The sequence below is a fragment of the Ammospiza caudacuta genome, chromosome 14 (assembly GCF_027887145.1).
Source record: "Ammospiza caudacuta isolate bAmmCau1 chromosome 14, bAmmCau1.pri, whole genome shotgun sequence".
In the NCBI taxonomy this organism is placed as follows: domain Eukaryota; kingdom Metazoa; phylum Chordata; class Aves; order Passeriformes; family Passerellidae; genus Ammospiza; species Ammospiza caudacuta.
Window position 1 is genome coordinate 4,856,863 of NC_080606.1, and position 14,959 is coordinate 4,871,821.

The 14,959-nt window shown below is 47.7% G+C and overlaps 1 protein-coding gene across 5 annotated transcripts; it reads right to left on the bottom strand.

Moving 5' to 3' along the window:
* Positions 1 to 90: 90 nt before the first annotated feature.
* Positions 91 to 14,906, bottom strand: NONO (non-POU domain containing octamer binding). 5 transcript variants are annotated; one of them, XM_058814384.1, is made up of 11 exons: positions 14,843 to 14,906; positions 13,245 to 13,368; positions 10,474 to 10,667; positions 9,199 to 9,500; positions 7,104 to 7,199; positions 6,033 to 6,229; positions 5,195 to 5,279; positions 4,065 to 4,167; positions 2,689 to 2,731; positions 2,261 to 2,370; positions 91 to 1,106 (listed from the first exon to the last, which is right to left on the bottom strand). In XM_058814384.1, the coding sequence occupies exons 2-11, from the start codon at positions 13,357 to 13,359 to the stop codon at positions 969 to 971; spliced, it is 1,383 nt and encodes a 460-aa protein (XP_058670367.1). In that variant the 5' UTR covers positions 13,360 to 13,368; positions 14,843 to 14,906; the 3' UTR covers positions 91 to 968. The 5 variants fall into 5 exon arrangements, with proteins under 5 accessions (XP_058670367.1, XP_058670365.1, XP_058670363.1 ...); XM_058814382.1 differs by lacking the exon at positions 14,843 to 14,906 and adding an exon at positions 13,532 to 13,648; XM_058814380.1 differs by lacking the exon at positions 14,843 to 14,906 and adding an exon at positions 13,532 to 13,648 and having other exon boundaries at positions 13,200 to 13,368.
* Between the last annotated feature and the right edge of the window lie 53 nt (positions 14,907 to 14,959).

A 14,959-nucleotide genomic window follows, 5' to 3' on the forward strand; every position in this document is an offset into this window, starting at 1 on the left:
CATAGTCTGAAGTTTCATTCAATTCAATTCACATGTAGACATTAGTACAAAAAAACAGAAGAAACAAGACACCAGATAAAAAAGGCTTAATCCACTTTAATAATGCATTCCTGTAACATTCCTCAGACAAACTCGAACTTTTTAGTGGGACAATTACAGTTTGTGTTCAAACAGTTTACACTAAATGAAAAATCTTGTAGTACTTCTACACAAAAGACAGGCAAGGTTAGGATTATACAAACATTTGTTTCAGTTAAATCTTCAGCATGAGATACAGTATCTTTATCCAATAGATTGTACTTTACTACCAGTAAAAATAAAGAGATACAACACGTTATCAAAAAAATCCATCCAAACAAGAACCTCCCAGCCCTTCAGGCTGCACGACTGTCAACTACTTCAACGAAACAAATGGTCCGGGTAAAAAGAGTAACTAACAAGTTAGGAGGAAAAAAAAAAGAAAAAGAAACAAACAAAACCTCCTCCAATTCACTACATGACGGATCATTGGGAGCTATATAAATTTACAAAATCATGGGAGCTGCAAAGTACCCAAATGCTGCCCTAGTTCTCCAGAGACCCCCCCCGTGCTCTTAAGCAAGGTACACTACACTAAAAAAATGCCAAGACATACTGAAATTTTATCCAATTTAGCCTCATGATTTCAGCTGTATACAAGAAACCTGGAATGGTCAAGGCATTAGGGTCCTTGCAAGATTTTACTGTTACTGAACTAGGGCAGCCTCCCAGAATTCATTTTTCACTTTGAAATTAGGAATGCACCACATGAAATTTTCCAAAACCTTTACCAGTCAGACTGCACTCCCCTTGTCCTAGAGTGGCTTTACCAAAACAGGCCCTAATTAACTATCTTTAAAACGTCCCCCCTCCCCCCCAGGTTGAACCCTGTGTGTGGCCTGCCCAGATTTCCTCCTTTGGGGCGTGTCCAGGGGATGGCTGAACCCTGCTCAGTATCTGCGGCGCTTGTTGGGGCCGAAATCCCCGCCCGGGTTTCCGCGGTTGAAGGCGGGCGGGTTCCCCCCCATGGCCCCGAGGCCTTCCATGGCTCCACCCTGGCCAAAGCGGTCTGGAGGCGGTGGTGGGGTCTGCGAACGAGCACACGTGCAGAAGATGCAGGAAGAAAAACAAGGAAGAACAAAGGGCAGTTAAAAGCAGTTTGAGTTGACTGCAATTCTACCAATATTCCACAATTCCAGCTGACCTCACTGCAAACATTCACCCCACCAAAAACATCCCCACATCCCAAACCTTTGTAGAACAAAGCTCCTTTCCCCACACAACCTGCAGTCAGGCATACTGGGACTGTGTGCAGCAGCTGAGCCATCTGAACTCATCTTCCCTTTCCACTCCTGGCTTCACCTTCCCCCTTAATTTCCCTGTGTAGTGCACATTCCCTTAACCTCAGCTGCTTTGCTGTCCCTACCACTTAGGTGGTTTTTAGACAAATAAAACTGTTTTTTATGGAAAAAAAAACCTGTATCACAGCAGTCACAACAGAGCAAGCAGTCTGAGTATAGGAATGTTTGCAGGAAAACTGTTTATTAGACCAGTTCATAGAAACCACTGAAGGAAGATGAACTTTCAGGACAAACTTTACTATGACTGCTGCTGTTTCTGCTGGTGACTGAAGTCCTGACACTGTGGGAGGGCCAATCCTCTGTGTGACAGAGATGGATAACAAATGCCACAAAAGCCAGCATCTATTGCAAAACCCTGCAGTAAAGTTCAAAACTAAATCTAATAAAAAAAAATTAAAAAGTCAAACAAATAAGCATGAACACCACTGATTCTTTGCTTTTGACCTCCTAAGCAAATTGGCTGAACTCATTCTGGCATATGAGAACAGGAGATAACCCTTTTCTGGTTATGGAACTGGTGATGAACAGAACACTCCTGAAAGCTTGGCTTTATGCCTACAAGAATCTACTCTCAAAAACCTCTCAATTTCACAGAGTGCTTCCCACTAGGTCATTTAAAAACAACCATATATTACTCCTAAGAGCTTTCTAACAAGCATTTTAGCACTAGCTCTCTTGGAAGTAAATGAAGCCATTATTACACTTGGCTCAATCTCCTGAAAATTATCAGCTAGTACTAAGGCAAGATTAACTTAGCAGGAGTGAAGCAACAGGTCTGAGTAGATAAATAAGCCTCAACTTCAGCAGCTAGTGCTTAATACTGGAAACAATACAATCTGCATTTTAGAGGTGTGCACAAAAAGCAGATGGAGATACACTACCATTCCCATGGCTCCATCAGGGATCATAGCTCCAGGACCAGCAGCAGGAGGTGCAGGAGCTGGGACATTGGTACCACCCATAGCTCCTCTATTGTTCATGCCAATGGTACCTGGAAAAGAAAACTGAGGAATAGTCCTGGCACACACACACAGTGACTGGGGTCTGCTCATCATCCCAGAGCCACAAATCATTGCTCCATGCAGGGATAGAGTCCAGTCTATTAACCAGCTTTGCACTATCAGGTCACAATCAGTTGATCTTGCTTTACAGCATGTTGTGTTTCCTGTCACATGAATACTTCCTCTTACTAGCCTGGGAGATTACTTTGACTGTTTCTAAATAAGAAGCCAATAAAATGAGATCACTAAAAAAAGGGGGTAGATTTTGTAAGGAAATGAACATGCACAGGAACAAAGAAAACTCTTACCTCCCATACCCATCTGTCCCATTCGCATGTCTGGTGGCTCCCTCTGGAAAGACAGACACTCATCTCAACTGATAATCAGGCTTTTAAAAATGAAATTATACAAATTCAAAGAGTTCTGAGGATTTACTACTGAATAATGTATAGAAAAGTAATTCCCAGGGTAAATGTCAAAGAAAGGCAGGAGCAACCTTCACATGACAATTGCTGAATGAATAGGTTTTATTTTAAATATCTCATTATAAAAGGTAGTTTTTCAAAATTATAATAAAACATCCAGCAGCAAAGCTGCACATGCAGACTTTAACAAAGACATCTTGATGGAAAGATGTGCTGAGCAGTAGTAACACATTAGACAGAATTAGTTTTGCTACTCTCAGCACATCTAAGAAGCTTTTCCTGTTGAAAGGAATGCAAGCTTACATAAAGACACAGTACTGGGTCACTTGCATTAAAATACCATTTAGTGAGCTCAATTTCTCTTTAATTAACCAAGCATCAGAAACACCTATCAAAGATTTTTCTCACTGCAAAATCAGGAGCACTTCAGTGAGAGCACTACTTTTTTAACAGTGGTAAGTGAAGACAACTTTCATTTCATCTGTAGTTTCAGTGCCATTATCCATCATATGAAGGCAATATTATTTGTAGGAATCAGGATATCTGCTGCACAAAGAAAATATTCCAGCTTTTGGCTCAGCCATGCTCTTGGCCCTTTGGTTTGACACACATTTACCTATTTTGCCTAGGGGCCAAGTTCACTAGTAAGCATTGAACACTTACCCCCAGCTGCATCAAAGCCATTACACCACCTGAACAGCCCTACAGCTGCCTCCACAACAGAAACTGCCTGGGACTGGAAACAAATTGTAAGGCATTTCTCTATAGAACTAGAGATACTGTTATTAAAAGGCAGGTTACCACCAGGTTACACTACAAAAAAATACTTGACCAACTGACTTTAAAGTACAAGCATATACCATGCCTGCAGCAATGCCCTCAGTTGGGATCATTTTATTATGACTAAGAAAGACTGCAAGCTAGGGATATTGCCAGTCATATAATCATAACAGCCTTCTGCTGCAGTGCTTCAGGACAGTGTGTGTTGCTGTTAGAATAGAATTAGTCAGCACACATTTTTCTGAACAGTAAGACAGCTACAGAGGGGTCTATGTGAAGAGCAGTGGAACAGAACTGGGAGATTTACAGTTTCCAGGCTAAACTGTATTAAGATTGGAGGGAGTCAATAATTTAGGGTAGACTGCACTACTGATGTACAGTCCTCCAACCAAGCTGAAAATTCACAGAAAGCTGTGCTGTGGAAGGGAAAAATCTACAGTGAGTGTGGAGATGTAATGCAAATGTAGAAGCACTCGTACCGCATCAGCAAAATTCCCTTTGAAGCCTTCCTGCTGGCGTCTCATCATCTCCTCCTGCTGCCTCCTCATCTCCTCCTCACGGCGCCTGCGCTCCTCCTCTTGCCTGCAAACAAAGCCCAAGATGCTCAGCACAACAAACACCAACCACCTGCATCACTGGGCTGCAGTGCTGCCTCATGGATCTTCATTGGAAACTTCACACTTCAAACTTTCAGTTTTGAGAGCTCATTTGAAAAAAAAAAACCACTTGTGTGTGTGTGTGTCATGAGGAGCAGCTGAAGGAGGCGGAGGGGCTCAGCCTGGAGAAAAGGAGGCTCAAGGGGGACACCACCACCCTCTACAACTGCCTGACAGGAGGGTGGAGCCAGGTGGGAGTCAGTCTCTTCTCCCAGGTAACAAGTGACAGGACAAAAGGAAACTGCCTCAAGTCACACCAGGGAAAATTCAGATTTGACATCAGGAAAATTTCTTCAAAACAGTTACAAAGCATTGGCACAGGCTGCCCAGAAAGTGGTGGAGTCACCATTCCTAAAAGGATTTAAAGGATGTGTAGATGTGGTGGGCTTGGCACTGATAGATTTACAGCTGAACTCATGATCTTAGAAGTGTTTTCCAACCCTATGTACACAGCAGCTCCCAAATGCATGCAGCCTACGTGCAATATCATGCATCAAGCGTGACAGCTCTCAAGCCCCTTCTATTACAAATAGTCTGGTAATCTTCCTGGAGCTTCTCAAAACAACCCCAAGACAAGGAAGCGCTACAATGGAGAGAGAAATCTCTGAGACCAAGTTACCCTCAAATGAAAACAGAGATGCTGGAATGGGATTTCCCAATCTGCAGCACTGAAGCCACTAAATCCCAGCAGAGATTCTGATTTTTCTATCTGCCTCATTTAAAGGAGCTTAACCGAGACACAGAAATGTGAAGAAGCACATACTAATCAATGGAAGAAACTCCTAACTCTTCCATCTTAAACCAGAAGTACACTCTTCCCTATGAACAAAAAAAGTCCAAAGTACAGGCACACTTGAGGTAGTAATTAAATTGTCACAATGAACAACTAGGCACAGTGAAGAGGTGTTTTATTCTGCTCTGGATTCACAGCATTTCACAACCTGCCCCCTTACCTGAGTTCCAACTGTTTACGTTTTTGTACTTCTTGGTTATGCAATTCCTCCATTCTCCTCAGCTCCTCCTGGCGCCTCATTAAATCTGTGTAAGACAACAGTAAAAAACACAATCAGACTCATCTCCCATGCCACCTCTCATGAATTCCTGAAGTAGAACTGTAACATAGAAGAGAAAAAGGTAACAGAGTCTTTACCAATACAGTAGAATCTCTCCATGTTAGGTCTAACAAGATTCAGTGGCAGGCCCTGTCCTGGGGCACACCAAGCCCTGCAGCTCCAGGCTGGGCAGAGGGGCTGGAAAGGGCCTGGTGGGAAAGGCCCTGGGGGTGCTGCTCACCAGCAGCTCAACAGGAGCCAGGTGTGCCCAGGTGGGCAAGAGGCCAAGGGCACCTGGCCTGTCCCAGCCATGGTGGGGCCAGCAGGACCAGGACAGTGACTGTCCCCTGCCTGAGCACTGCTGAGGCCACTCCTCAAATCCTGTGTGCAGCTCTGGGCCCCTCACAACAAAACAGACACTGAGGGGCTGGAGCGTGTCCAGAGAAGGGAACAGAGCTGGGGAAGGGTTTGGAACACAATTCTGATGGGGATCAGCTGAGAGAGCTGGGAAAGGGGCTCAGCCTGGAGAAAAGACTTGAGGAGACTTTATTGCTCTACAAGTACCTGAAAGGAGGTTAATGGTTGGGCTTGCTGATCTTTTCCACCTGAACAATGCTACGATTCCATTTATTTGCACCACAGCTCCCCTTGAGTGGTCTCTAGCCAGTCTATTGAGCCACCCACTCCAGGACAGCACAGGGCCCTGCTCCCACCCTGGATTTACCCATCTGGCTGGTACCTTGTCGCATGAGCATCACTTGGTGCTCGTGGCGAGCTGCTTCCATCTCCATCTCCAGCTTCTCTCGAGCTTCCTTGATGTTGCGATCTACTTGTTCCTGCTGCTGCTTCTCCATCTCTATCAAAGCCTTCCAACGCATGGCATATTCATACTCAAAGCTGCCAGGCTGTGCAAACCGAGGAGGCTGCTCACGCTCCCTGGCAGACAATGAACAGCTAGTGAATGCTTCAGGAGAGCAAGGAGGAACCAAGCAAACTCCATTTGTGTGTCAAATGCAATAGCAGGCCCCACTTAACTGTGCCTAAGACACCAGTTTGTTTGCCCCTCAGGCATCATCTTATTCCTGCATGGAAGCTGTCCTCCTCCATAACAAGAAATGACACTGCTTTCATAAGAGATTCTGGGTAAAGAGATTTAGAAATCCCCTTGAAAGCAACAGCCTTTGCTCCTGCTGCACATCTTATGGACAGATGCACTCCAGAAACAAACACTGCCCAAGTATGCATGTTATTTTCACTCTGCACCTGTAGAACAGGATTATTCCTAATTCTACCTCCTGAAGCTCTCATCTTCCTTACTTGAAAAATTCATGAGCTCACATGGTTTGCCAATGACAACTGCTCAGATCACAGGATTCCTACTTATACTGGGAAGTCTTCTAAGACTCTGGTCTTATACCTGGATAGCTCTACAATCTCCTAATGCCACTCATATAATTCCCCAAATTTCTATTGTGGATTCAAGTGTTTCCTACAAAGGCTTTCTGTAATACTTCCCAGGGAATCTCATGCCATCTGTGTTGTATCAAATTGACCTAATTTTTTATTCCAACAACTGAAATGGACTTATAGAAAATATGTGAAGGTTGTCAATTTATCCAGCAGTGTGGATTCAAAATCACTGTTTTCTTTCAGCCAATCATGGCAAGAGAAGAGTGAATGCAATTCTCCTTCTAAAGTAAGGTCACATTTATGCAAAAAAAGGAGGACCTGATGAGCACTGATGAGCCACCCTTCTAAGATACACTTGCCCACAGGCACTCTCCTCTCCTGCTGCATGCCAGGCACATACTTGTGATACTGCTGGTTTTTGATGACTAGTTTCTCTGGTAGACCCTCCTCATCATCATACTGATCCATGGGCTCCACAGTGACAGGGCGAGGGAATCTGTAAAGATAAAATGAGGTGCTTTGACAAAAAAATCAAGAACAAGCTTGCAGTTGTGGAAAGCACAACTTACACTGCTTTTAGCACTGCTCAAAGAAACTCAGGGCAGCTGGGGATCTCAACCAAAGTGAAACCAGGAATCACTTTGAACTTTATTTTTCTAGAATAGGAGTATAACTGTAAATCAAAATCCTTGTTTAATCCAAACCAAAATTGTACTGGAAGAAGAATATTTGCAGTTACTTGTAAGTTACAGCTTAACTGGAATCCTGACACACTCCAGTAAGATCTACTCAGCATGAAGTCTTGTCTCTAGAGTGGCATAAGCCATCTGTGCCTTTTTATGGCTATCTAAAGCAAAGAGTCACCACACACTCCTCACTGGAGGCTGCAGGCTGTACCATCCAGTCATCCTGTGCTGGTGAGGCCACCATGTGCTACTGTTGCTTGGCAACATTGCTCTAGGAAAGCCCACTGGGCCCTTGTCTGAATTTCCACCCCCCAGGGAATCCAGTGGTGCACTTCACAGCAGACACTGCAGATGTGTGCTCCTCTCTCCCTGGCTTCTGCATGCAGAACAAAGTATTGACCTGGTCTCTGAATCAGCTCTCCAGCACAGCACTGACACTGCTCATCCTCAGCACAAAGCAGCACCCCAGCTTCCCATGAGCTCTCAGTCCCATGTGCTAGGGCTGGGGAAATGAAGACAGATGATCCTGTTGTGCCAAGTTGGCAATGGGTACCCAGGCTCCAGCAGGAAGGCAGGATATGGAGGGCTAAAATCCATTTCCTCAGCTCAAGATCCATAACACAGCTTTGCACTTTGATGTGACATATTCCATTATTAATAATCTTATTTTCTAATATGAACAGATTTCACACAGTTTATCTAGATTTCCTGTCTTGAACTAGGACAAACCAGAACAAGTTTAATCAAAACCAAACCATAACTAGAAAAGAACAACAGACTTATTTGTAGTCTTAGATACCAAAACCCAATGTACTGATAGCTATAAAGAGACTGAATGTTAACCTTAGCTATGCATTGATAGTGATTAGTTTTAAAAATCACTTTTAAAAGTCTGTTTTCATTGTTCTTTCAGGTATAGACTTCTGAACCAGCAAAAGCTCCCTAACAATAATCTTCCTGGTAGAGCACTACTCACTTATGCTGGTTATCCTTAAGAAGCATCAGGGAGAAAAATAGGTATTAAAAAAGAAATAAACAAAACCTGCTTTTTGAAACTGAATGTGCTTGTGTATAGCTGTGCCACTGCAGAGCCACAGGAAGTGAGAAGCACAAAACTTTTAAAAATTGCTTCAAAAATGAGCAATATAGTTTAATTTCAGAAAGTGTTCTAGTCACAAATTCTAGGAGCATAATACAAGAGAGTAATTTTTTTCTAAGAGATAAGAAATGGCTCCCTCTTAACATAGCAACAAGATGCTTTGTGGAATGCAACTGGAATTGGTCATTTGCTTGAGCTACTTCATATAATTATGAGAACATGATTTTCTCCCTTATTATATTCAAGTACAGGGAAAGCAGTTTATAATGGTGAAAACTCCACACAATCCAATCTATGTGAGCAGCCTCTCCAACAGATCCCATGCCCACAGTGGCATTCCACCCTGTGGAGAAGACTCTACCCTTTAGTGACCAAAAGTGTACAATTAAAACACTTGCACTTTGTTTCCAAACAAGTTATATGGATGGTCTCTGAAACAGGCTCTGTTCTTAAAGGCTGCTTTAATTGCCCTAAGGCTGTTTTATGGAGAAAAAGTTTATTGGGAAGTTTTATGCACTTGCCCCACTAGCAGCTTCCCAGAAGAAAGCTTTCAGACCTGAGCTTCAGCACAGACCGTCTCTTGTTGGAACAAAGCTAAATAAAGTTCCCCCCAGGCCAATCCCCCACCACCTCATGCCCCACCTGTCCCACTGAGGTGTCAGAACCAGGGTGCACCAGCCATGCAGAGCACCTGTGCCAGGCACACTTACGTAGTCAGCAGGAAAGACCCATCACTACATCTATCCAGCGCCTTCCTAGCAGCAGGCTTCCCTGAGAACTCCACAATGCCTTTCCCAGAGGATCGTCCTCTGTCATCCACAATAACCACAGCCCTTTCCACCTGGCCAAACACTGAGAAGGCTTCCTCCAGGAGCTCGTTGGACACAAACTGAGGCAGGTTCCTGACTGTCAGCGAGGCGCTGTGGCAGGCAAAGCGCACGCGGAGCTGCTTCCCACGCAGAGGCATGTTGTCCAGCTCCACCTTGGCAATCTCTGCCAGGGTGCGAGTTTCCTGCAGATAAAACAGCCTGCATTAAAGCTCCCAGAAAGGCACGGGATTGAACACAAACTTATTTCTCCATAGCAAGTACTTGTGAGAGAAATAAATGATTTCGTGCCAAAAAGCACAGCTATTCCTTATCATGAATGACTGAACAGCCAGGGTTTGGGGGTGGGGAGGGTGAGAAATATATAACAAATATCTAAGTTTAGTCCAACAGCTAGTATGAACTAAGCAAACAATGACATTCTCATTATGACACATAATTATATTAAGGCTACAAAGCACCTTAAAAAAAAAAAACAACCAAATTTTAAAGAAACAACCAAGATTCATCTATGAACCAAGTCTGATAAGGAAATGCTGACAGTATGACAATCTGTGAAAGACCTTCTATGCCACTTTCACACCTTTCCACTCACTTAAGTAACTACTAAGCCCCTGCACTACATAAAAGTGGCCCAGATGTGGCTGTGGAAACCTCATCCACTCCCCTCAAGGCTTTCACAAAGGTGGTGCATGAGCCACAGAAATCTAAGAACCACTCTATGGTGGTAGCTACTTCCCTTTCAGACACACTTCAATGTGATCATCTAGAGATCCCCTAGCCCAAGAGCATTAATCATGCCAGAAATGCTGCATGACAAACTATGCCCATAGGAATTCCATATTCCAGAAATAGAAAAGTTCACTTTGTCTATAATAGCATCACATTCATGTGAGTTTTTTTCTGCTTTCTACCAGCTGATTTCAGAATAAATTTATCAGATCTCTCATAACTCCTGCCACAAGCTGCCTAAATTCACATCTCTCTTAAAAGTAAGCTCTAGACCAACCACTTGGAAGCTAATCCCATATTCCGGGTTACTGAGATCACCAGCAGGTGTAATCAGCAAGACATCAGAACATCTACAACTTTCAATTAGCAACAGTGCTCCATTGAGAGCCATCACCACAAAACTCCCCAAAGTGCCAAGTCACTCACCAGCCTGATAAAACCAAAGCCTTTGTCCTTGTGTATGAAGACTTCCCCTGCCTTGCCATACTTCTCAAACAACTTTCTCATCTCTTCCTCTGTAATATCAGGGGGCAGGTTCCCCACAAAGAGGCGGCTCCTTTGGGTGAAGGTCTTTTCCCCGGGTTTCCGGAAATTCTTCAGGTCAATGGTCAGGCCTTCATCTGAGGGGAATAAGGTACACAGCTGCTCTACAGTTGGGGGGATAAATTTTATTAGGTTTCATCACAGTGACCACAGGATAATACAGGTAACACATTCATTTTGGTCTTAAACCTCTCCAGCCATCTCTCCAGCAAAAAGGGAGTTTGATGTTTTATTTCAGACTGGTCCCATAGCTTTTTTAAGAAAACTGAACCTCAGTGCTCATTAACATCAGTGAATTGGAGGAAACAACACACTGCAGCTTGAAATAACATCAAATATTTCACTCCAACTTTTTGAGATCTGGTCAAGGTAACTGGCCCACAAAAAAAAAACCTGCAGTCACAACACAGGATTTTGCTATTACAACACAAATAATTACAGAAAAGCCACAGTTTAGCCAGAAAACAGATTTTTTACTCAAAAACACACAAAACCAACTCCAGATATCTAGAAAAATATGAAAATAAGAGGAAATTTTGTTCAGACAGTTAACATTTAAGATAGCTGTCATTCTGTGAGACGGGTTCCAGAGTATGGGTTTCCAAGCTGAAGAGAAGGCTGGAATAGTTAAAACAGTGGGGGAAAACACCAACCCAAAATTTAAAAAAAACCCTGCCATATAAATGAGCTCTCAGAAAAATTACAAGATTAATTACAAGAAAAAAATCCCTATTCAGTAAGTTCTGCTAGAAGGGATTTTTAAAGTTGGAAAAGACCTCTGAGATCAAGTCCAAGGTTAAAATATTTTCTGAGCTGTCCAACAGAAATAAACACAAACAGTAACATTCTCAAATCCCCACAGGCATATACAATCTTTAAACCTTAATTCAGCAAGAGTCCAGCATGAGTCTGAAAGCTCTGTTTGTGCCAGACACAGGGGTGGATTTAGCATCACTTTATCATCCTGTGCCCCATTTTCTTAAACACACATGGAACTTAACCACACAGGGCACAGAAAGCAACTCCTTTGCTTTGCAGAGGAGGACACAAGTCACGGTCACACATATGAAATAAACTGTGAACATCAATGGCTTGACTGCAGTTACAAAACAGGGCAATAAATGAGAAAGACTGTCCATGAAAAGACAATGCAAGGACAACTCTTTGATAGGAATAAGCACACCTCCATGGCCAACACTAAATAACCAGACAGAGTGTGCCCAGAGAAGAGTAAGAGTAAGTTATCTACTTCACACAGCAAAGGTGCAGGAGTGAAATGTTTTGCCTTGTTCACAGCATGAGTGTTTGGGGATGAATTTGAAGGGCTGTGGATACAACACGAGGTACTTGCACAGAGTTACACTCAGGGGTACACAGAGTACCTCTGTTCTGCCTCAGGAGATCCGTGCAAAGGAGTGAGACTCACTCCAAGCTGATTCCCCAGGGAATTCCCCAGTACAGCTGCACTGTTACTGTTTTCAACCTGACTGGAACCGGCTGCTCTGCCACTCTGCTCTGTTATTGTCTGGGAACCGATAAAGAGCCTGTTCAACTCTGCCGCTTAACAAAAACATGCCGGATTTTTACCAGCCCGGTATCCTTGACACAGAAAAACCCCACTATGAGGAATCACACAAAGCACACAGGTGACTTCTACACATTTCTGTTTTGAACAGCCAAAGTGTCCAAACTTAAAAAAAAAAAAAATCCACATCTAATAAAACTAAAGCACTCTTCCCCTCCCCAAAAATGCTAACGGAGATGTCTCGCCACTTCTAAACCATCAGGTTAGATCGGTTCAGGCCCCTGAAGCCATTAACGCGTTCTGTCCCCGCTCCGGAGCACACTCCACACTGACCAGGAAAACCCGGACACCCGCTGGAGCAGAACGGCTTCGGCAATGTCAACTGGCATTAAATACTGAGTAAAGCTGGGCATCTCCCGGTTCCTCATTATAAACAAAGAAAAATCAGTCTGAAGAGGCGCCTGCAGATCGCTGCAACAACGTTCTCACTACAACATAATCTTCACCGATTCTTACTTCTGTATAATCTAGTAACTGCTCTAGCAATCAAGCTTCTTAACTTTCTAACTTCCTAAGAAAACCTGTATTGAGAAGCCATCTGTTGTGCCCGGGGAAAAAACAGGAACCAGACAATGAAAGACAGAGCTCGTTATATTCGCGACGCTTACAGACACACTGTCAAGAAAGCACTGACTTTCAAAGTGTAAGCGATCTTTCCCTGGGATTTTCGGACAAAGACAGAACCTCTATATGGCTTTCCCTGGTTTTGGGAACGCAAGAAACTTACGAACACAAAAAACTTCCGAACAAACGCCACAGGACTCCCGCGCACCCACGAGCGGACTTAAGAAAACCAAAAGAAAACGCACAAATACAACCCAGGCGCAATTAAAACCGCAGCCTCCAACAACGGGAAAAAACTGATTTAGCAGGAGATGCTGCAGCCTGCTTGAGAACCTAAGGATTTATTGTTTAAACTTAGAAAACCGGGTTCCTTTTGTTCCTGCCGAGACCTGTTGCACGCCCGAGGGCCGCAGCTAACCCGAGGTTTCCCGCTGCCCCGAAGCGGTCGCTCAGCGCCTACCCAGAGCGGGGCCGGGCGGGCCCCCGCGGCGGGCCCGGGACTCACTCTGGCTGTTGGCCTGCTGCCCGTTCGCGGGGATGGACGGCGGCGGGTGCTGCTGGTGCTGCTTGCGCGGAGCGTGGTTCTGCTTCTCCATGTTGAAGCCCTTGTTGCCCTGCATCTTCCCCACCTAAAAGCAACACGCGCACGGTGGGGAGGCGGCCCGGAGCTCGGTCCCGGCTGGCTCCCGCCGGCCCCGCGTGCAGGGGCGGGGCGGGCCGCGCAGGCCGCGCCGGGCCCCGGCGGCGACGGAGCGGGGCCGAGCCGCGACCCTACCGCCCCCGTGAGCTCACCTGGCGGCAACACCGGAACAGGGACACGGACACCGGGACGGACACGGGCACCGGGACCGCGGCGGCCCTGAGAGGAGAGCGCGCGGCCGGAACTCGCGCAGCCTAACACGGCGCCCCTCTCCCTGAGCTCCTATTGGCCACCTGGCGCCCGCCGCCGCGCCGCTAACTGGCCAAGCCCGCCGTCACTCACAGAGGCCGCCGTTGTGGGGCGGGACCAGCTGGCCGTGCGCGGACCCCATTGGTCAAGGGAGCGGCAGCGCGCGCTGCCAATCACAGCGGCGGGCATCAAGCTTGGGTGAGAAGCGAGCGGGGGACAAAGGGAGCGCCGCGAGCCGCCCCGCGCGTGGCGCGCAGGCGCGGTGCGGGCGCGCGGGGGCCGCGCGCTTTTAAAGGGCCAGCGGCGGCGCCGAGCGCGTGCCGCCCCGCCGCGCCCCCCGACGGCACCGGGGCGGGTCCGGCCTTGGTTTCTCCACCCCGGCCAGTGAGCACCGGAGCCCGGCAGCGCCGGGGGGCCGGCCTGTGCCGATCCGGTCTCCTCTAGGTGTTCTCCATCCCCGTGCCCGCTCCTTGCCGCCTCCAGCCGCGAGCCCGTTCCCGTCGCTGTGCGGAGGAAGGCGGCTCCTGCCCCTGGGAGCGCACCGGGCGCTCTGGGAGCGCGGTCGTGTCCTGCCTCGGGCGGGTTTCACTTCACCGCCTTGCCCTAAACCCCGCCACTCCCGCCGCCTCACCGGCGCAGGTGCCGCGCGCCCGCGGCCAGCCCGCTCCCGGGCACGGGACCCCGGGCGGCTCACAGCCCTTGCGGAGCGCCCGCGGCTTTCCCGCAGCTCTACCGCCCGCTCCCGGTGTGCCCCCGGCTCCCAGCCCACGCTCAGCCCCGGCACCCCCGTGTGCCCGCAGGCCGGGAAACCGCAGGCTCCCAGGGGCGGGAGCGATGGGAGAGCCCCCCGGTGGAGCGGGACGGCCGAGAGCTGGATCCTGCCCCGCTGAGCCGGAGGGGGCTCGGGTCCCGCCGGCGGGGGACCCCCGGGGAGGGGGGGACAAGCCCGGTGGGGCGGAGCAGCGCGGGGGGCACGGATGGAGGCAGGCGGGAAGGGGGAGCCGCGGGCGGCGAGGCCAGGTGGGCGCTGTCATGGCTGGGGAAAGGCACTCCGGGCTCTGCGGGTGGTGCGGGAGCGCAGCACGGGCACGGGAGGGGGATCCCGGGGGAGGCGGTGCTGGGAATGGGGGGCGCCGGCCCGGGCGGTCCCTCCCGGGGGCGGTGCCGCGTCCCGGGCCCCCGCGGAAGCCCCGCCCGGCCGCGCTGTCACTCACCGCCCCGGGGAGACGCTCCAGCTTCGGGGAGGCGGTGGCGGCGCCCGGGCTCGGCCGGGTGGGTCCCCCCGCGTGCAGGTAGAGGCCGTGGCGGTGCGGCCGGACCGGACCCCCCGG

Bases quoted from the DNA above. Each gene is read 5' to 3' on its own strand.
- NONO (XM_058814379.1), bottom strand. From the start codon at position 13,359: ATGCAGGGCAACAAGGGCTTCAACATGGAGAAGCAGAACCACGCTCCG. The intron at 6,230-7,103 runs GTATGTGCCTGG...ATTGTCTGCCAG, and splicing joins AAAAACCAGCAGTATCACAA to GGAGCGTGAGCAGCCTCCTC. The intron at 2,732-4,064 runs GTACGAGTGCTT...CTGTCTTTCCAG, and splicing joins AAGGGAATTTTGCTGATGCG to AGGGAGCCACCAGACATGCG.